At 36.8% G+C, this 23,564-nt stretch overlaps 3 protein-coding genes across 4 annotated transcripts in view; 2 read left to right on the top strand and 1 right to left on the bottom strand.

The window, feature by feature from the left end:
* The first annotated feature begins 2,772 nt into the window (after positions 1-2,772).
* Positions 2,773-4,999, top strand: LOC103434450 (actin-depolymerizing factor 1). 2 transcript variants are annotated; one of them, XM_008372810.4, is made up of 3 exons: positions 2,773-2,974; positions 4,263-4,528; positions 4,643-4,999. In XM_008372810.4, exons 1-3 carry the CDS (start codon positions 2,972-2,974, stop codon positions 4,791-4,793), a joined length of 420 nt encoding a protein of 139 aa, XP_008371032.2. In that variant the 5' UTR covers positions 2,773-2,971; the 3' UTR covers positions 4,794-4,999. The 2 variants fall into 2 exon arrangements, with proteins under 2 accessions (XP_008371032.2, XP_070674854.1); XM_070818753.1 differs by having other exon boundaries at positions 2,965-4,100.
* A 674-nt stretch (positions 5,000-5,673) lies between these two features.
* LOC103434441 (protein ALP1-like) lies at positions 5,674-9,450 on the bottom strand. The gene is made up of 2 exons (XM_008372799.4): positions 8,903-9,450; positions 5,674-6,897 (listed from the first exon to the last, which is right to left on the bottom strand). The coding sequence occupies exons 1-2, from the start codon at positions 9,015-9,017 to the stop codon at positions 5,852-5,854; spliced, it is 1,161 nt and encodes a 386-aa protein (XP_008371021.2). The 5' UTR covers positions 9,018-9,450; the 3' UTR covers positions 5,674-5,851.
* A 9,366-nt stretch (positions 9,451-18,816) lies between these two features.
* LOC139189261 (uncharacterized) overlaps positions 18,817-23,564 on the top strand; it is a 6,115-nt gene continuing 1,367 nt past the window's right edge. The window contains exon 1 of the mRNA XM_070807858.1: positions 18,817-19,498. Coding sequence (XP_070663959.1) covers positions 18,817-19,498 — 682 coding nt within the window. The remainder of the gene's footprint in view (positions 19,499-23,564) is intronic.

Below are 23,564 nucleotides of genomic sequence, written 5' to 3'. Positions count from 1 at the left end.
GGACTTTTCACAAAATCAATCTGGAAAAACTCATAAATGAATAATCACTTTTTGTTTTTTTACTTCTAAAATTTTGAGCTTGTGATATTGTTGTCAAAGGTTTGAAGGAAGGGAAAGTGGCATGTTTCGGCTGTGCTCCATATTGAGTTTATAGTTGTGGGGTAAGGAGAGGTGTCAAAGACTACTATTTGTGTGACAATGTTAGACCATCTCCAAGCAAAAGGTCCAGAGGGTCGAAAATAGTCTAAAAATCGTCTCCAACCGAGGGCTAGACCAGAGGGCTCGTGGGCCCCACGGAATTTGAAAGGGCCAACTAACTGGCCCAATCCAGCCAGCCCCGGGCTGGGCCAGAAATTCTAGCATTCCTGTCGAATATAACCGACATGAATATATTTATATATTTCTGTCGGTTATATCTGACAGAAATTCTAGGCCAAATTTCAAATGCAACGGCTAACTAACGTCAGCTAGCCGTTTTTTTATTTTATTATTTTTACGGTTTTTATTTTTATTTTTTTTTACACAATTTTTTTCCTATAACTTCTATTTTTTTTCTATAACTTCCTATAACTTCTATTTTACAAAATTTGTTGTATATTTTTTCTAAATTATATTTTTTTTTTCCTATAACTTCTATTTTACAAGATTTGTTTCATATGTTTTTTAAATTCTATTTTTTTCCTCTAACTTCTATTTTACAAATTTTGTTTCATATATTTTAAAATTCTATTTTTTCCCTATAACTTCCTAAGCCATTATACAACATTAAATTAAATTAAGTAATATGAAACAACATTAAACAATATGAAATAACATTAAATAACATAACCAACATAAAAATTATACAACATAAAAAAAACATTTAACAACATGAAACTAAAACAACATTTTTAAAAACATTTAACAACATAAAACTTAAACGCTTACTCCATGCTATTTTTGGCCCAAAGATATGCAACAAGATTCTGTTGTATGTACTTGTTTGTAGCACGAGAATGTATCATTCTATAGCGCCTCATGTACTCATTTATAGAGATACTACCAGTTCTTGGATTGAAAGGCAAATTAGGCCCATCATATATTTTTGCAGGAGTCCTTCTTGACCTATTTGGATCTTCTTGGTCATTATCGAACTCTCCATCAATATACCCATCTCGCTCATCCTCCACTATCATATTGTGTAATATGATGCAAGACATCATGATGGAGTCCAAATTTTCTCGAAGTAAACACTTGAAGACATGACGCCTCATCCGGAAGCAACGTTTGAAATCCTCTTCTGAACAACGTTTGGCATGCGCCATCACTCTGTTTTGTAGTTTGTAAGAGCAACCAGTAACAAAGCCACCCCATTGAGGTTGTTCCTCAGTTAGCTGACACGCCATGGCCGCAACCATGGCTGCTGCTTTGTTTTGTTTGTTGTGCCTTACTTGAACTTCTTCATCAGACTCCTCATCTTCTTGTCTCATTTGCGCCTATTTTTCTTCCAATTTGGAATTGGATGAGGACCCCCAGTTGGAATCCGAAGAGGATTCAAAGTTGGAATTCATTGCAAATTTGAATTGAAAGATATTGAATTGAAATAAATTGAATTCAAAGTTGTGTGAATTATAGCCCAATATCCACCCTATTTATAGTAAAAAAAAATTCAAATCCAACGGCTAACTGACATCAGCTACCAATGGCTAGCTGACATCACTTAGCTGTTGGATTTGAATTTAAGTTGTAGTTTTTAAATAATAAATTATGTTTGGCCCTCGGTTGGAGACGGTTTTTTGTGACAGGACTAAAACGAGCCCTATGACCCTTTAGCCCTCGGTTGGAGATAGAGGCAAATATGGCCCATGTACTGTTAATTAAAATATGAATATTTTGGAGGACTAGAAGGCTAAAACGAATCTTTTGACCAACATTCGATTGGAGATGGCCTTAGTGAACATCTCTTCTTTGACTCTGCTCATGCAACTAAAAGTGCCAACCAGCAGTTTGCCAAGCTATTTTGGAGTGGAACTCCAAATTTCACTGCGCCTAACAATTTGACAGTGCTATTTGAATCCATTCAAGAATTAAGTAAAGATAGTTCATTCGACATATTTATTGATGAAGCGAACATTCTGAATTGTAGCTTATGAATTGTTCAAGATTATTTTTATAAGATAATTCTACTCGTAAATGATTTTATTACAGTTGGGGTGTGCAATTGTATGTATTTTGTATGAGCTGCTTCGTATATTCGAGAAATTGGGTGTGTGTGTTGAATTTTATAAAACTACGTATTTTTTTATCTAATAATTATTATAATTTGCCTTATTATTATGAACTCGTTTGGAAGTGTTTTTGAAATGAACTTTTGGTGGAATTGATTTTAGGTTTCAAAATTTGAAGAAAAAAAAAACATCAGATATGTACTTCTTGAAAAAAACACTTTTTTCAAGATCCATATGTATCTGTACTAAGATTGGTTTCTAAAACATTTTCACCAAAAACGCTTTTAATCATTTTAAAAAATACTTCCAAACAATCGATGCATTATTTTATGTCTTTCGACATGTTGATCAATTTTTAATTTAATACAAACACAACATAAATATAAAGAGATAAACCCGAATACTATCCATGAATAAAAGTTGGAATTTTCATTTTTTAAAATTTTCGATTGCATGGAGTCTTGGACCAGGAGCTAACGTTTGGGCCAAGCCCATGGAAGCAAAACCAAATGTACGAGAGCCCGTTTTACTTTACGTGAATCACATGCCATCTCTCATAGTAATTGCACAACGTAGAACACGTGTTCAACTATCGTTGGATCACCGCCCAATTTCTCTCTGCCGTGACGGTGATATTAGCAACTCTTCCGAAGGCGGAAGGCTCCCACATATTCTTGCCACGACCCGCAGCCCTCCTCTTCCACCGCTGAGACTCTATCCATTTATATCTCTCTCTCTCTCTCCGCCAATATTTTCTCGGGAAAATGGTGAGCACTTCATCTACTTCACTCACTCTCTCTCTCTCTGGGGTTTGGCTTGTGTTATAATTTCAGTTCTTTTCTGGATTGATGATCCTCTGCAGTATGATTATATGTGCGATTTTGGTGTTCAATTTTTTTGAAATTTTTTTGCTTGATTGTGAGAAATTCATGAAATGGTGGGTAAATTAGAAGTTGATGGTGGAATCGCATCCCTTTTGATTATCCAACGACGATTATTCTATGAGTTTGTACAGTTGCATATGCATTTTAATTTTGATTTGATTTTATAATTTTGCAATAAGTGCCTGTTGTATATGTGGATTTTGTGTTTTGCAATCACAAAGCATGAATTTTGATTTTTTTGGTGTGATTATATTTTGAGCCTGAATTTTACATTTTGCCTTGAACTTGGATGACTAATTTGAAGTATGATTAGTGTAATGGCTAAAAATACTTATTTAAAATAATTGAAAGCGCTTTTAGAGAAAATGCTTTTGGAAAAAGCATTTAAAGTGTTGCCTGCAAAGTGCTTCTTGCATGTTGATGGAGCAATAAAGTGATTTCCCAGGATTCTATTACTATTTTATTAGTTCCAAAAGTATTATCATCATAAGCACTTTCCATAATTTTAAGCCTGAATTTTACATTTTGCCTTTAACTTGGATGACTAATTTGAATTATGATTAGTGTAATGGCTAAAAATACTTATTTAAAATAATTGAAAGCGCTTTTTAGAGAAAATGCTTTTGGGTTCCAAAAACATTTAAAGTGTTTCCTGCAAAGTGATTCTTGCATGGAGCAAGAAAGTGATTTCCTAGGATTCTATTACTATTTTATTGGTTCCAAAAGTATTTTCATCATAAGCGCTTTCCATAATTTTAAAAGCATTTCCAAACGAGTCCTAAGAAATTGAACCTTACGTAGCATTTGTTCCACATTTGTTGGTTTTTTCTTCTTCTTTTGCTTGGTGTAGTGGTGATTAATTTTTCAATGGCAGGTATAAGTATGTCAGTGATTTATCAATCATTTGGTTTGTTAATAGTTTGGAATTATGAGATGCTTGAAGAAACCAGTAATTCTTAGCTTTTACTATGAACCGAGAGTTGATAAACCGTGACGGGAAAATAGCAAGGTGTGTTTTGGTTTTGGATATTTGGAATGTTGCTGTATGTTTTCAATTGTTCCGTGATTGGAGGAATGAAGTGAAAACTTCTGTGTAGCCATACAATTGCTAATTTAGTACTGATGCATTGTGGGTATTTGATGCATTTTGGTATTTGTTGAATTTTCGTAGGCGAACGCACGATCAGGGATGGCTGTACACGACGAGTGCAAGATAAAATTTTTAGAATTGAAGGCAAAAAGAACTTACCGCTTCATAGTTTACAAGATCGAGGAGAAGCAAAATGAGGTCATAGTGGAAAAGCTTGGCCAACCAACTGACAGCTATGAGGATTTCTCTGCAAGCCTCCCTGCTAACGAGTGCCGATACGCTGTTTATGACTTTGATTACGTGACGGAGGAGAACTGCCGGAAGAGCCGGATTATTTTCGTTGCTTGGTAACTAATTAGAGTGTAGAGTTCTAGGCGTTGTAGATCTCGTTCATTACTCTAAATGTATATATCATTATATGTTCCTTGGCTGTTGCACTCATTTAAGATCTATGTATGAAGGTCCCCTGACACAGCGAAGGTGAGAAGCAAGATGATTTACGCGAGTTCAAAGGACACGTTTAAGAGAGAGTTGGACGGAATTCAGATGGAGTTGCAGGCTACTGATCCTACCGAAGTGGGTCTCGATGTTATTAGAAGCCGTGCTAATTGAACGAAAAGCATCGTCGATGAAACGAGGTTCATCTATACAATCTGTTCTTTACAGTGACATGTTTAGAGCCCTATGATCGTCAATTTGGTTTACTATTGTACTTCGTTGATGATTCGACTTGTAATTCGTAGATTATTGGTACCTCATTTAGGCTTGATATATAAAACCAATATGGTGGTTTATTGGAATGGATATCACTTGTGTCCTGCTTGCATTTTAGTAGGGAAAGTGGCCTCCCTTTTTGCCCTCATTTTATCTCACAAATCCCCTGCATGCGGTCCCATTTGAGTCGACGTGGCCACGTGGTAAAAGTATTTCCAAACTCATTGTTAATTTTAAACCTAAGGAGGACCGTTAAGTCTCACTAATGCTTGTTTTTTACGCATGACTATCTTGGACTTGACCGCTTGTAGGAATAATGTTTTTTGTGTTGGCTTAGTCTAAGTCGAACTGACATTGTTTTGTTTTTGGTGTAATGCCGAACCAAGAAGCTAGAACGTAGATGTCTTAGACTAGCATTGTCATGTTTTGGTGTAATGTGGGACTAAAGAAGCCAAAAAAATTTGGTGCTCCGGAGTACTGGATATTTTGGATGTTTTAACTTAAGTCCCCTAAAAAGCTGGATAATCAAAACGGCAATGTCCTCGAAAATAGCATCTCTTTTCCATTAGGCCTTTAACCAAATAAGAGAAGTGTTTTTGTGTAATTGTCATCAACCATTACGCGGTATTATCAGTTCAGTTATCTTATAACATACATATTTATTTATTAATATTATACTTAAAGTTCGTGACATATCAACCTTATTTATCCACACATTATAAGACGATCAATAACACAAATGTGACAGTAACACACACTAACATATAGATACTCAGAATGCTAAAGAACCATATTTATATGGTGTCATTTTTTCAACTAAACCATGTTAAGACAGTTTCTATAGAAGAAAGCAAAATCCCAAAGATTATAAACTCTCCAATTTCAACTGGCAAAGATTACAAAAAGTAAAAACCAATGAAACCACCATCCAGGATGCAACCAAGGGTCTGGTCTCCTCAGGGAGACAATCTTCCGGCTAAGTATATTGAGAGATTCTCTCTCAGTTGAAACGCCATATCGTCAGCGGCAGATTCACAAATTTGTTGCTGGTAACCGGGATCATGATGGCGAGACGATGGCATTTCATCTTGCACCTTATCCTCCATATCAATCACTATATTGTGCAGTATACAGCAAACAAGAATAATCCTCGGCAGCTTGTTCTTATCCGGCTTCCACATGACGCCTTGAATTATCTTCCACGTCTCTTTCAGCCACACCAACGCCCTTTGCGCCACCATCTGCGTTGCAAAAATCCGCTTGTTGAAATCAGACTCATGCTCCCAGAGGCGGCCTCTTCTGTTGTAAGGAGTGAGAAGCCACGGCAAGAGAGGAAAGCCGGAATCTCCTACTACGTATTCTCTCACTTCCGTTCCTTGTGAAAGCACTAACTTCTCCCCATTTAAGTAATCTCCTTCTTCGGACATCATGAAAAAACCTGAGCTTTTAAGGACCATGTCATCACTCAGACTTCCTGGCCATCCTGTGATTATGTTACGGAACCTCATGTCTGGATCAACAATTGCCTGCAAGATCATGCTGCAGTTTTCCTGGCCATCGAGCCAGACATCATCTGATGAGTCCGCTGAAGGCAGAGTCATCATGATGTGTGTGATGTCAATTGCACCGCAGCAATTTGGAAGGCCGCGAATTTTCTCAAACTTGGACTTTATCTCCTCCATTTCACCCTGCTCTTTAGGCCATGACAGATGGTGCAGAGCTTTTTCTTCCATTACTTCCACAAACCGCCAGGTTATGTGCGAAACAGTGGATTGGTTCATGCCAAAGCATTCACCGATGCTGCACAAAGAATCACCCGAGCTGAGCCTCCTAAGAGCGATAGCAACTTGGTCATTCAGACATAATGGCTTGTTATTTGAGTAGCAGAAGGTTGACCTGGCCATCATATCTTCCTTTACAAGCGAACAGATGTAGGCGAATGTCTTTATCGAAATTTTGAAGAAAGATTCAAATTTCAATGCGCCTTTAGATTTTGATTGACCTAGAAAGTAGAAAACAAAATTTAATCATTTATCAATGTGAATTTCAGAACCTTTATGCCAATGTCCTTGGCAGAACCAAAAGATCAGAAAAACCTCTGCAAAAGAGGATAGAATTCATTTAACCGCAAGAGTTAGCCAAGTAATATAAATATAGCCTGAAATATCATCGAACGCAAGTGAGGTCGAAAATATGCTTTAACTCCTTAACCACTGAAGAGAACTATGCTGAACAAAAGAAGGTCTTAATTACTGTATTTCATTCCAGGTGCAAATCTAAGTTTCTCAGTGAAGAACATAACATAGAGGACATTCGACATAAAAGCTGGAAAGTTAAATCTTTTGAGGTATAGGTATACGGTACATGATCAAATCGCCAAAATCTTGTGCCTTTCTGTTGTACAACTTGCAGATGGACCTATCTTTCCTAACAAAAAAGACTGCAGACACCAAAATCCTGAATAAATGATAAAATGTGATCCCAAACTTGTTTAGCGACGTTCTTTTAACTCCTATACCATGTTCTCTTGAAAGCTATTGCTGTTTCCTTTTTAATGTTTATGCAACCTACTCTATCCAGATAAGTATACGGACACTCATTTTGGACGACTGTTGCTTGAGTTCTGTGGCTATGGACTTAATCTTGTCCACCTGATCAGACCAAGTTACCGTAGGTCCGTAGTGTTCCACACAAAGGATCACCCTAAAGGTTTGACAGAGCAGCATATAAGAATTAAATACTCAGCACGAAAGCTATCTTCTATGAAATTGGAAAGACTTCATTAAGAAGTCTGCATTTTTTTGTATTTCATGAGGTAAGTACATAGAATTCTACACTTTTTTCATTAAAAAAACGTCGCTTTGTATAGCTTTCAAACAAAGGAGTTAAATCAAACAGCATAACTTGAAACTAATAGATTACCCTCGCTATATAAGATAAAGAAATTTCTGAACCTAACCATGTCATCTGAGAACACAACCAAAACAAAACCAAGGTGCCCCATGGTTCTCTGTCTGCCGTTCCCTCTGCTATATGCCTACGAGTGTTTTCCAAATCAGTCCACTCACTTTGTTTTGATTGATTGAAATACTGGTGTAGGACAGTCCAAAACAAAAAATCTGTACTCGTAACAGGAACATTATGTTAACCGCAAAATCTAAACATATTAAAGTATCGCTCTTAGGCCATAACTCTCAGCAAATCCTACAAACGCCAAGATACAAACAGGTTATCCTGAATCTAATCAGAAGACCAGGTATGCTCACATTGAGGAACCTAAGGTTAATGCACAAGAAAAATGAAGAGAAATATACTTGGGAAGGGAATGTATAACACAACCTTATCTCAAGAAAAAACATTCATGGCACAATACCACAATCTAATCACCGAAAATAATGCAGCCTGTTTTAAAATTTCAACACATGCTTAGAACAAATCGCTGTCATGAACACCAACAGGATTGTCTGCTAAGAGAAACATCAAAATAAGAAATCAACAAAAATCAACTACTTATATATCAACCGGAATTACAAACAAGGAAACCGTTGACGAAGTTATATATTAGCATCATAAATTTAATGGAAGGAATAATGCATAAAACCTAAAATAATACCCTAAATAGTCATCAAACTAGGAATGCTATGCTCTGAGCAACAACGAGTACACGAAACAAGAGCTCGATAACACGAATCAACAGAAGCTAAGAACTGTAAGATTGTAAGATTATATACCACCAGAAATCCACTTGCAAATATGATTCACTAGTCACAACAAAAATATCCAATTTCTGAAAACTGCATTGAACCCAAATCCTAATATTTCATCAAAAAAAAAACAAAAAACAAAAATCCAAGAAATGCCCTCATAAGCAACAAACCATATATATCCAAACCAATTACCAATGCATATATTTAAAGACAACCGATTAAAACATATTAACCAACAAAACAACCCGTGTAAAAAGATAATGCGAAAACACAGAAGCAGCAACAGAGGAATATTTGTACCCGTAATTCTCTGAGAGAAGCCATCCCACCAACATTCCAGGGTCTGAGAGTCTGAAGCAGCTAACACATTCTGGTCAACCTTCTTCTTCCTCCTGGACCCTCTGATCGGTCCCATTTCAGAACTCAAAAGCAACAACAACAAACTCCAAAGTGTTTGTCAGGCAAGAAAATCAAACAATTAAGAATCCAACACAATTCAGAGAAAACCCATCAGCCAAAAACCTGAAATTTGAAGCCTGTGAGAGAAACAGAGAGGATGAACAGAAAGAACACGATGTCTGTGTATGAGAGGAGATGGTTTGGCTTTAAAGGATCGGGTTTTTGGACGATGAAAGTTTGTAGCTTAGTGTATAAATATATGCGATATTAATGGTGTTAATTTTTTTTATTTTGGTTGGATTTTAAAGCATGCAGTGAGAGTATATAAGTTGAAGAAAAATACGTGAAGGAGAAGGTTGAAGATTGCAAGTGACGCGGGATGGTCGAGAGAAAGACAATGCAGCTAAGACAATGAATATATATATATATATATATTTAAGTTTCTGGACATGAAAGACTTCCGACTGCCTCTTTTTCTCGCTGTGTGTGTCAATTTATTATATATTTTTCTTTTGTCCTTTTCACCAACAAAATATGGAGGAGGAAAAAAAAAAAAAAAAAAGAGGTTGAATGAAGTTTTTGCAATTATGAAAATTTTGGTGTATGGAAAATCTTTTATTATTATATTTTCAAAAGGATAATTACAGAGATAAATTTCAATTTGTTACCTTAAAGAAAATTCGAGGGTGCCTCCGCTTTGGTTTTTCCGTCAATGAAACGTGTCACTTGATGTTAGATCCGTTAAAAAAGGTTACATGCGCATTGCACGTGACTTCTTTTCAAAGGAATCGATTGCTTTTAATGTTTTGATAACACGCGGCGTGCATGCCTCACTTAAACGAATCAAAATTCATGTAACGGTTTAGGCAGTTTCTTTCTTTTTTGTTTTTTTAACAACGATATTTTTTTTAACAAACGACAGTATTTACACTAAAGAGGTGGGAGAGTGGGCTAAGCCTCATAGTGAGCTAGCAATAATATGGTTCAAATTTGCATTTGGCGAGAATCGAATCTAAAACCTCTCACTTACAAGTGAAGAAGAATACCACTAAACTAAACCGTAGTACTAAATGACTTATACAAACGATATTAGATGAGGCAGAATCGAACTTGGTACCTGGGGAAGAAGAGGAAGAATTAAAGAGGTTAAAAGAAGGTTTTGCAATTATGATAATATTGATGTATGGAAAATCTTAATTATTAGATTTTTCAAAAAGAAAATTACAGAGACGAATTTTAATTTGTTACCTTAAAGATATATTTAAGTGGGAGTTCGCCTTGGTTTTTTTCGTCTTTGAAACGTGTCACCTCTATCCAAAAAGTTACATGAGTAGTACATGTGAATTTTATTACAGGAAATTAATTTCTTTTAATGTCTCGGTAACACGTGGTGTGCATGCACCATTTGAAACAAATTAAAATTTAGTTTAAGTTTCAAGCAATTATTTTTTTAATACCAACGATATTAAAAGAGGGAAAACTGAATACGAAACCTCGAGTGTAGGTTATATTCTTGACAAACTGATCAACAAACCCCTTGCCAAGTAGTTTCTTTCACCAACAAAATACTATAAAGAACATGGAAAAGGGGTTAGATTTTTGCAATTATGATAATTTTGGTGTATGGAAAATCTTAATTGTTAGATTTTCTAAAAGAAATTTAAAACACAAATTTCAATTTATTAAGAAAAATTTAAGAGACTCAGCCTCAATTTTTCATTTTCAAAAAGTGTCACATGACGTCAGGTTTGTGCAAATATAAGACGCACATTGCACGTGACTTCTTTTCAAGGAAATTGATTGCTTTATAGTCATAATAACACGTGGTGCGCATGCCTCACTTAAAACCAATCAAAATTTGTGTTTAAGTTAAAATAGTTACTTTCTTTTTCTTTATTGGTTTTTAATACAAGCAGTAATAGGACCAAGAAAAATCAAACTCGAGACCTTAAGTGCAACATGGACACTCTTAATCAATCGAGCAAAAAACTCTTGGCAAGCGGTTTCTTTATTCAATTTATGTGTCTATCAACCTTTTATTTTAACACACTACCAAATGAGAATTTACGTATTTTGTGCCATAAATAAAAGAACTGTTGATATATAAATAAAATAGTCTCATACTGAAGGTCCACCAAACTTCTTAGATTCAATATATTTTAGTTACTAGTAATTAAAATTGTCGAAGAAAAAATTGTATCCTGCAATATCCAATTCTAAGCCATGTAATTATGAGACGTTTGTTTTCAGTATTTTAAGGGATAGGTGACCCAGCTCCCAGTTATTTTTTCTTTTGTCCCCTTGCAACGATACTTTTGTTTGGACTAAGAACCAGGCTTTTTTCATCGTATTTTAAATACATCGAACATAAAATCTCGAGTGCACAAATAAAATATAAATGAAGAAAAGCATCCGACCTTGTTCAAGGCCACGTATGCATCATATAGATCCGAACACAAGACCACTTAATACATGCGTAAAAATGCTCTTAATGCCAACCCATACTAAATTCTTAATATTATTCGAGCTAAACACCTTCTCATTTACGATCTACATAATAGCAAAGTTTGTACACTATATTTGAATGATTTATTTGTAAAAAAACACTCAAACCCTATTAATACCTTATAACAATGTTTTTGCGTAATTAACCGAATTATATCCTTCAATTTTATGTAAAATTTGGACATATATACATATACACCTTCATGCATATATATGTACGTATGTTCAAGGCCGCGTTGGGACAAAGGTGATTCAAACAACACATATAAAGGAAACAATCCTGTCATGTGGGTGGTATTAAGGATAAAAATGTAATTACACCTTCAAGTGATAAACTTAGAGGCTAAGGAATGTTTAGTTAGTTAGTTTTAGTTGTTATTCCTTTTTTTGTTAGCTGATATGACTGTGATGGTTTTGTATAAATACCCAAAGTGTAAAGTTATGCATTGAATTAATGAGAACTATTTTTCTCAATATGGTATCACGAGCCACTAGTCTCATGACACCTTTCTACACCGCCTTATCTTCCTAAAAAAAATTTTCCCGCTTTTCTCTGCATCGACTCAGCTACTTCATCTTCTTCGATTGATAGATCGTGTTCTTGATCTTGATCATGATTCCTTGTTCTTAATCGCGATTTCCTTCTCAATCTTCAGCTATGGTGACCACTACATCTCCCTCATAGGAATCGAATTCTCCTGTTCATCTGATTCCAGATGCCCTTCCCAACCCTAATTCTGCGATTTCTTCCTTCATTACGATCCAAAATATTGGATCTATGGTTCCAATCAAGCTTACAATTACAAATTACCTGACCTGGAGTGCCTTGTTTGCCCCAATTCTTCGTCGTTACAATCTCACTGGTCTCACCGACGGATCTATGGTGGCACCGCCCAAATATCTTCTTGATTCCTTTGGAAATCGGACTGCAACTCTCAATCTAGCCTATGTTACTTGGTTTAAGAATGATCAGAACATTCTCATCTGGATCAATTCCACTTTATTTGAATCCTTTATCCCTTACACAGTCGACGTAACTTATGCTCGAGAACTTTAGGCGAAATTGGAATCGCATCTCGCCACTGCATCTCAGTCTCACATTCACAAGCTTCGATCTCGTCTTCACAGTCTTGTTAAAGGTGAATTGACTGCTGCTCAATATCTCTAACAAATTGAAGAAATTACAGATGCACTTACAAGTGCTGATGCTTCTATTAAAGATTCAGAACTCATCTCAGTCACACTTCATGGCTTGCCTCCCGAATTTGACTCCTTTGTGGATGTTATTCAATTTTGTATTGGTTCCACGACTATTGATGAATTGCACAAATTACTTATCAGTAAGGAGTTTCAACTCAACAATCGGAAGAAAACTGTCTCAGCTGCACCGTTTCAAGCATATAATTCCTCTGCTGGTATTCTTCCCTTGCTTGCAAACTTTACCCCACAAGCGTTTGCTGCACAGCATCTTCCTAATTTCTCCAATCAAGGCTGCAACGTGGATCGGAATTATCCAGGCACAAATCGAGGCAATTTTCAAAATCATGGAAATTCTAGATTCAACAATGGCAGAAATAACTACTCTTGAAACAACAATCAAAGATTTAATCGTGGAGCTCGCAACAACTACTCTTCAAATCGAAAGCTTTTTTGTCAGATTTGTTGACAACCAGACCATGAAGCTAGTGATTGTCCTCATCGCATGGATCAAAACTACAATGGAAAATCTTCTCATTTTGCAATGGTTGCTAGTACCTCCAATTCTACTCCTACCTGGATTGTTGACTCTGGTGCCAGTTCTCATATGAAAAACTCATTTGCCAACCTTCAGAATCTAGAAGCATACATTGGTCCTAAGCAAGTATACATTGGAGATGGCAAAGGTTTGCCTATTCTCCATTTTGGCTCAACCTCTTTACATACTTCTACTCAATCCTTTGCATTGAAGCATGTCTTACATGTTCTTGATTTGAAGCATAATCTTCTCTCTGTTAATCAATTTCTACTTGACAATTCTTGTTCTATGCATCTTTATCCTTTTTCACTTCATTGTGAAGGATCGTTCTTCGGGGAGAATGCTCTTTAAAGGACTAGTTCAACATGGATTCTATCATTTTCACTCATCATCTTATCTTGCTAACTCTCAACAAGCTTTAGCTGCATCTGTCAAAGCTCCAAAGCATCTTTGGCATCAAGGATTGGGCCACAATTCTATAAAGATCATAAATAATTTGGCCTCTCAATCATGTATTTCTGTTCTTGATGCTTCAAATAAAACCTTTTGCTCAACTTGTGCACTAGGGAAATGTTTTAAGCTTCATTTTTCTAGTACTACTTGTACAACCTGCAAGCCTTTAGAACTTATCCATACAGATGTTTGGGGACCTTCACCCATAATGTCTCATCATGGTTTTCGGTATTATGTCATTTTCATAGATCCTAAAAGCAAGCCCTGTGTCTTCTTGGGGTATAGCTTAAATCACAAGGGCTACCTGTGTCTACATCCATCTACTCACAGGTTGTATATTTCAAGGCATGTTCTTTTTTATGAGTCAACCTTTCCATTTCATACCTTCCACCATTCTCCATCCCAACCTGTTTCCTCTCAATTATACCAATCTTCTATTCCCTTATCTCTCACATTTACCCTTTATCCTACTCATACTATTTCTACACCAAATCTAGTGCTCACATCCACTTTATTACCTTCTGTCTCCTCATCAACCTCTCGAAATACAACATCTGCAACTTCTCCAAATATCAACTCATTCCAACCTACATTACCTACTAATAACCACCCAATGCAAACCAGATCCAAATCTGGAATTTTCAAACCCAAAGCATTAGCTGTAACTAAGCACCTCATTCCCTCACATCTTGCAGTTGAATATGTTCCTACAACCTACCTATAAGCTTCCAAACACTCTCATTGGCGCACAGCAATGCAAGAGGAATTTAATGCCTTTGTAACAACTGGTACTTGGTCTCTTGTACCACCTTCTACTTCTTATAACCTTGTGGGATGTAAGTGGGTTTTTAGGATCAAAAGGAAACCAGATGGATCTATTGACAGGTACAAAGCCCACTTGGTTGTTAAAGGGTTTCACCAGCAAAAGGGTCTTGACTACACTGAAACCCTTAGTCCAGTGGCCAAACATGTGACTATTCACCTTATTCTCACTATTGCTACCTAATATGATTGGTTCCTCAACCAATTAGATGTCAGTGATGCCTTTCTCCATGTCACACTTACTGAATCAGTGTTTATGCAACAACCACCTGACTTTAAAGATCTAACAAAACCACATCATGTTTGCCATCTTCATAAATCCTTTTATGGTTTGAAACAGGCTCCTCGAGCCTGGTATGACAAGCTTCATAATGCTTTATATTCTCTTGGGTTTCAAGGCTCTCAAAGTGATCATTCTCTGTTTATAAAGAGTTCTCATACTCTGGTATTTATCCTAGTCTATGTGGATGACATCTTATTCATTGGACCTTCATCTGCAGCTTGTTAACAAGTCATCACTCAACTTAGTGCTCTTTTTCCCATCAAGGATCTTGGTGCTCTTCACTATTTTCTTAGTATTGAAGTTAAAAGATCATTATCCGGTCTTTTTATCTCTCAAACCAAGTATATTTTGGATCTATTGGTAAAAGCAAAAATGGAAGGTGCCAAGCCTTGTAGCACCCCTTTCAGTACCACCAAGCTGGATCACTCATCTCCTCTGCTTGAAAATGCTTCTGAATATCGATCTCTAGTTGGAGCTCTTCAGTACTTAACCTAGATTAGACCTAATCTCGGTTTTGCTGTTAATTTGGTATGTCAATTTATGCACAGTCCACGAATTTCACATACGCAAGCAGTAAAACGCATTCTCATATATCTTAAGGGTTATCTTGATCTTGGATTATGGTTTTCCAAGTACTCTCAGGCTTCATCTATTCAAGCCTTTTCAGATACCGATTGGGCAGGGTGTTCTTTGGACAGAAGATCCACATGAGGCTATTGTGTTTATTTTGGCAACTTTCTCATTAGTTGGAGTGCTAAGAAGCAACCTACTGTTGCTTGTTCATCAACAGAAGCTGAGTATCGATCTCTTACTAATACAGCTACAGAAATCACATAGATATGCAAACTGCTTACTAACATTTCTTATTCTCTGCCTCATTCTTCTAAGATATGGTGTGACAATATCTCTGTCATTTCATTAGCGAAAAATCCTATTTTCCATGCTCGAACAAAGCATGTCAAGATTGATTACCATTATATTCGTGAAAAGGTTCTAGCCAATCAAGTTTTTGTGTAGTTTGTTTGTACACAGGATCAGGTAGCAGATATTTTCACCAAGTCTCTGTCCAAGCCTCAGTTCATCCTTCTTCGTGACAAACTACAACTGAGAGCACCACAGTCTCGTTTAAGGGGGGATATTAAGGATAAAAATGTAATTACACCTTCAAGGGATAATACTTAGAGGCTAAGGAATGTTTAGTTAGTTAGTTAGTTAGTTAGTTTTAGTTTATTATTCCTTTTTTTTGTCAACTGTCATGACTGTGATGGTTTTGTATAAATACCCAAAGTGTAAAGTTATGCATTGAATTAATGAGAATTATTTTTCTCAATAGGTGACTCGGAGTCCCGGTACTTTATATGTTTTAACCATTAGATTTTTGTTTGAAAATACAAAATTAAGATCTAACGGTTAACACACTCAGTGTGCTGGGTATTCCGAAGCACCTAAGAACTTTTGGAAAAACCTGATATAATATCAAAACATCTGACCGTAATAAGACTTGTGTTGTTGTTGTTTTTTCTTTTTTGTCGAAATGTAGGAATTTTATTTAATTTGAAATGTGAACGGATACATTAGCATCTTCTGCTAAAAGATTAAAATGAAACTCAGAACCTAATTCATCCCAACCAAAACTTCTGCCATGCTTAATCACGTGCGCCGCCACCGTATAAGCTGCACGATTACATTGCCGAGGGGTAAAGCAAAACCTCACCAACTGGAACAAACTCACCATCCTCCAAATATCTTGGAGATAAATATCAAGTGTCACGTCAGTTGTGATCTTCTTGTTAAGCATCTGAATCAAACCTTTTGAATCTGATTCCACCACCAAGTGAACCCCATGCTCCATAATATCACTATTAAGAATCATCTCTATACCTCGCCTTGTTGCTTCAGCCTCTACCATTATTGCAGCTGCAAACCGTTGCCCCCCACTCCTCCTGCAAGTTTGGGAATCCCGACAAAATCTCGAAGAACCCAGTCAACACCCCTTACCTTTTGTATCCTTCCGCCATGCAGCATCACAATTTAGCTTCAAAAATCCAAAACTAGGCTTCATCCATTTAGAACCATTTCCCATGTTCCCCACCAAAGCCGAGGCACCCTCCTCGAGTTCTCCTATGTTCTGCCTCTTCACCCCTTCCACTGCCATAGCCTCATTAAACTCACCTACTTGCTGCTTCCACAAATCAATTGCCGCATGAGGTAAGATTTGAATCCCCTTAAATATGGCTTCATTCCTACTTTTCCATATTCTCCACAAACCAAAGGCCACATGCTGCAACACCCCATCCCCATCATCCTCATTCTCCATCATTCCTACCAATTTCTGCCATCCCTCCATAAAATCATGCACCCCATAGTTGCCATATCAAGTTGCACCGCCGTCCTGAACTAGAACACACGATTAAACTCGTAATAAAAAAATAAATGAACCTCGGTCTCATCCATGGCACCACACAGTTCACACTTATTCACCACCTGTATCCTCCTTCACTCCAAATTGTGCCTCATAGCCAACGCCTTCCTACAAGTCTTCGAAATAAATAACTGGATCTTGTTCGGCACCGATAGAGACCAAATTTTCCTCTACATTCCTCCCGTTGATCCACCTGAGCTTGACATCCCCTTCCCCTTTTCGTCCAAACTCCCCATTCTGCATCATCTCCATGGCAACATAGTATCCTGATCGTACGGAGTACAACCCGTCCTTTGTATAATGCCAAATTCGTTTATCTGGACATCCACTCTTACTCAGAGACGGAGCCATAGTGGGGTCAATGGGGTCGCACGACCTCTTGGAAGCCATGGAAATAACCTTAGAGGTCCCTTGGAGTTACTGGTGCGACCTCTTGGAGCTGCACACCACATGGTCGACGAAATGTCTGAAAGAAAAAGAAAGAGTTCGCTTGCAGGTTAAAGAAGAATGAGGTGCGCGTGAGGTTTTTTTTTTTTTTTTTAAACAACCTGGGCAAAACGATGTCGTTTTGGCCTAGGGAATTTTTTTTTTTAAATGACCTGGCCAAAACGACATCGTTTTGGGCCAGGTCTGAAGAAAAAAAAAAATGACCAGCCTCTCATTCTCCACACATAGATCCGATTCCTCCATTCCAAAACCCCCAATTTTCTTTTGTTTTCTCCTCCTCCAACCCTAAGTTCCAAACTCAATCCCCCCCAAACCCTCAACTCCATCTCCTCCCTTGCTGCCGCCATTGAGGTTCCTTTGTGCTATCGTCGTCGTTGTTGTGGTGGTGGTGCCGCTAGATACTCTCTTTGTATTTGCTCATTGTTATTGTGAAATTTCACAATTCAAGTAAGTTCTAAACCCTATGTATGATATATTTAATTTAATTGAAACCTAATTCATATTTATTTTGATTATATTGGTGGTTTGATTATATTGTGAGTTTTTATTTTCATTATTTTGTATATGTAGAATATATTTAATTTAATTGAAATTCAATTCATATTTATTTTCATTATATTGATGGTTTGTTTATATTGTGAGTTTTTATTTTCATTATTTTGTATATGTAGAATATATTTAATTTAATTGAAATCCTATTCATATTTATTTTGATTATGTTGATGGTTTGTTTATATTGTGAGTATTTATTTTGAATATTTTGTATATGTAGAATTATTATGGAACGGTTTTTTAAGTGAAAGTCATCATCGGGTTCGGGTAGTTCGAATAATGTTGATAGTGTCAGTTAGATGGTGTTTTGGGTAATCTTCAAGCGGAAGTTGGATTAAGAACTTGAATGATAGATTATGATGCTAATATGAGAGATGAGGTCTGAAGATCATATCTACAAAAAGGACCTTGTCAACCTAGAGATCATAATATCCCAATAACTAATATGTCGGGAAGTAATCGACGCTTCATTCCCCAATGGTTTGATGAGTTTGATTGGTTGAAGTATAGTATATCTAAAGATGCAGCATTTTGTCTCTATTGCTATCTCTTTAAAACCAATTTTGAACAAGTGGGTAGTGAATCTTTCACTAGAGATGGATTTAAGACTTGGAAGAAAAAGGAGAGAAAGATTTAAGATGCATGTTGGACCGGTTGGGAGTGTTCATAATAAGGTTAGAGAAGCTGCTACAAATTTGATGAATCAAGCTACACTTATTGAAACGACAGTGAGCAAACACTCCGACCAAGCTCGTAAGGCTTATCGCAGATGCTTGAATGCATCAATCAAGTGCACTAAGTTTTTATTGCGACAAGGTCTTGCTTTTTATGGCCATGATGAAAGTGCCACTTCAAGCAATAGGGGAAATTACTTGGAGCTATTGCAATTCCTTGCAGATAATGATGATAAAGTTAGAGAAGCTATGATGGAAAATACTCCGGGGAATCTCAAATTACTAGCTCCTTGCATTAAAAAAGAAATTGTGAATTCATGTGCCCTTGAAACACTTGATGCTATCATGGATGGTCTAAAAGATAGATTCTTTTCAATATTGGTGGATGAAGCACGTGATGTGTCGGTGAAAAAGCAAATGGCTATGGTGTTGCGTTATGTGGATGACAACGGGCATGTAATTGAAAGATTTGTGGGTATCCCACATGTTACCGACACTACTTCAAGTTCACTAAAGGATGCTATTGACACATTCTTTTCTCGCAACGGTTTGAGCATTTCCAAGCTACGAGGACAAGGTTATGATGGTGCTAGCAATATGAAAGGTGAGTTGAATGGCCTTAAAACAAAGATATTGAGAGAAAAACCTTGTGCATTTTATGTTCATTGCTTTTCTCATCAACTTCAACTAGCTCTTGTAAATTTAAACTAACCTAAATAATAGATTAATTTAAACCAAATTAAACTCGCAAGCGCACGAATCAATTGTAGTAAGATATGCAAATACGAGGTCGATCCCACAGGGATTGCTTTAACACCAATTTAACCGATTAATCACGCTAAACTTAATTAAACAAACAAATGATAGATTGAATTGAATAATTGATTAAGACTAAATTAACAAGAAAAATAAAAGACAATTAATTAAAACACACACACGACACAAGAAAACCTAAGGTTATGAATCCACCAACAACAATCCTATTTACTTTTCCTAAAGCCAACTACTATCCAATTACCATGCCAATGTTAAAGGTTGTTCTTTCTAAGGTATGAATTAATCCTTGGTCAGGCATCAACTCTTGTATCTCTACATGATAATTATATCCTATTGGTTAGGCATACAATTAAACACATAAAAACCCATTAAGCGTAGAAGAATCATGTCAACCAAGTAGGACTAGCTTGATATTGGTCATCCTCACTAGTTTGTCTACTCTTCTTAATCTTAGTTCCAATAAACCTAATTGATATTGGTCATCCTCATAGATTTATCTAAATATCTAAATACAAAATTCCTAAAGGTGATCAGTCATTAGAAACTCGAACCTAGAATAAAATACCCACAAAGATTAAGAATACAACATGACATATAATCGGATAATAATTAACAAAGTACTTCGCAAATATTCATGTCATGGCTTCATCATAAACCTTAGAAAATAACTTAGTTACACATAAAAATAAGAATAAAAGAAAGATAGAACCCGGAATCCATGGCAAAGCACGTCCCTAAGCTCTTCTTCACTTATTGCGGAGATGATGAATGGTAGTGTGTTGTGGGTGGTATGGGTGTGGGGGGATGGATGGTGTCGAGAGCTCCCCTTCGAGAGAGCTTAGGGACTTTATTTATACTAGAAAAACCCTAAAAGGTCTGGGAGAAACTCTCCTAAAATAAAACAAACTCCTAAACAATTAATGACACAAACTAGGAAAGAATCCTTCTTGGCTTGGTAAACACGGCATCTGTTTTGCACGCCAGTTTTGGGGTATATTTATCTTCTGGAAAATTCTGTAAAAATATGGGAAATGTAGCTTTATCTCTTATCTTTCCAGGCATATATCGCACGCTACTAGGAAAAATCGGGAAAGCCTTCAAATCTTCATTCTCCCACAGCTACGCAATTCTGACGGGAAAACAGCTTCTGCGGGATTGATTTGTGAAACTGGAATGAATGGCTTCATGGAAAATTATGAAATTCAGACAGGACAATCTTCAGCCTCTTAGCTTCCTTCTCCAATTTGCCTTGCATCAAAACTCCTCCGGAAAGTTGAATTATCACCAAAAACGTCCTAAGTGCGCAGAATGGCTGAAACAGAAAAAAGGAAAATAATAAGGCTCTTTTGTAATCAATTCCTTAACAAAACTTAGGGATAATTAATATGAAAATATGATAAATAATGCACCTATCAATAGACATTGCCTTTTTTTTTTGCAACGGCTAATAGTGTGGTTAATCATGTTGGAGCATCTTGTAAGCGGCGTGATTTACTTAGACAGCAACTTCAAGAAGAGCTTGTGATAGCTTTTGAAAATGATTATCTTATAACGGGGTGAGGCTTAAATCAAGAAACAAGTCTTAAACATGTCGGTGACACACGATGGAACTCACACTATGGTATCTTGATTAGCATCATTTCTATGTTTTCATCCGTGGTTCATGTGCTTCAAATGGTTATTGATGATAATCCCAATGAAAGTGCGGGTGAAGCAAATAAGTTAATGAGAGAAATACGTACTTTTGAGTTTGTGTTTCACCTTTTCTTGATGAAAGTCATATTGGGACTCACAAATGATTTGTCACAAGCATTGCAAAGGAAAGATCAAGAAATTGTGAATGCAATGACTTTAGTGATATCATGCAAGGAAAAGCTACATTGGATGAGGAATAATGGGTTCGATGCATTGGTTGATGAAGTATCTTCTTTTTGTGAAAAACATTATATTGATGTTCCTAACATGGAAGAGACATTTATACTTCCAGGGAGGTCAAGGCATAATGCTCCAATAAAGACAAATCGTCATCATTATCGTGTGGAGCTCTTTATTTATGTCATTGATGAGCAAATTACGGAGTTAGAGGATCGTTTTAATGAGGTAAATACCGAGTTGCTTATTTGTTTGGCATGTTTGAGTCCGAAAGATTCATTTGTAACTTTTGATAAACCAAAGTTACTTCGTCTTGCTCAATTTTATCCTCAAGATTTTTCGGATGAGGATCGTTTGGCACTTGAAGATCAACTTGAGATTTATATTCATTATGTGCGTTCCATTAGTGATTTCTCTCAAGTGGAAGGGATTGGTGATCTTGCAAAAAAAAAAATGGTGGAGACAAGGATGCATCAAATATTCAATTATGTATATTTGCTCATTACATTGTCTTTAGTTTTACCAATTGCAACTGCTTCAATGGAGAGAACATTTTCTGTCATGAGTATTGTTAAGCGTCCACTTAGGAGCAAAATGGGAGATCAATAGTTGAGTGATAGCTTGCTTGTTTATATTGAGAGAGATATTTTTGCTTGTATTGAAAATGAAGCTATAATGCTTCGTTTTCAAAATATGAAACCTCGTCGTGGACAATTATAGCTTGTAATATTGTTTCCGTTATGAATTATGAATGAAAGTACTATGATTTCATTTTCAATATGTTTTTCCATCCTAAATTTTTATTTGGACTTTTACACTAAGACCCCTTGCGGTAAGATTCCTAGCTTCGCCACTGCTCCTACTAATAGGAATGGTTTGAATCAGTTCCAAGTCCTCAGGTTCCACCATAGTTTCAAGCAGCTCCATCTTCCACCTCTGCCTATCCAGGGTGATTAAATCACACACCTTAAGATTAGAAACCTCATTCCGCATCTCCGGTTTAAAAGAATGCGGCTTAGGTATCCATGGATCATGAGCCACTGTGATCATTTCTCCATTCCCCACCCGTCACCGTAGCCCACGATTCAATACATGTCTCCCCAATAATGTACCTTTCCATCCCCATGAAGATTTATTCTGTTTATTAGAGTTAGGAAAATATTTCTCCCGCAGTATGGTCCCAAGAACCGAATCAGGGTGATGTAGGATCCTCCAACTAATTTTGGCAAGCATCGCCAAGTTAAAACATATCAAATCATGGAACCCCAATCCTCCAACCTTCTTACTCATTGTCAATTTATCCCATGCTACCCAGTGACATCCTTTAGCCTTGGATTGCCCTCTTCACCAGAATTGCACAATGACTCTCTCCATTTCCTTGCAGGTGCCCACCGGTAGTTTAAAACATGCCATGGCATGATTCAGCATTGCCATAGCAACTAATTTGATCAACACTTCCTTCCCCGCAGGAGACAAAAATTGGTCAGCCCACCCATCAATTCTACTCTCAATACTGCGACGTATTGATTCAAAGACCACTTTCTTCGAATGCCCAAAATCTGCCTGGATCCCCAAATATTTTCCGAACCCATCTCGAGCTTGAATATTCATTTTCGTGGAAATTTTCTTTTTTAGCTTCTTCCAACATCCCTTCCCAATAAATATAGAACTTTTCTCTAAATTAATAATCTGTCCTGAAGCCTTCCCGTAGTCCTTCAATATTTTAATCACATGTCCTGCCTTCCTTTCATCAGCTTTACAAAAGACCACAAAATCATCTACAAAGAATAAGTGAGAAACTAGCGTTGCCCCGCCGCCACCCTCACTCCATTAATCAACCCCTCCAGCTCGTGCTTCCGAATATGAGACGATAGAGCTTCCGCACATATGAGAAATAAAAATGGTGACATAGGATCTCCTTGCCACAATCCCCTCTCCGGTCCAAAATAGTCTGATGGTACTCCATTCACCATAACACTATAAGACACCGTAGATATGCATTCTCGAATCCATGCACAAAA

Source organism: Malus domestica, chromosome 01, assembly GCF_042453785.1.
Source record: "Malus domestica chromosome 01, GDT2T_hap1".
Lineage (NCBI taxonomy): Eukaryota > Viridiplantae > Streptophyta > Magnoliopsida > Rosales > Rosaceae > Malus > Malus domestica.
This window is presented reverse-complemented; position numbering and strand designations above follow the sequence as displayed.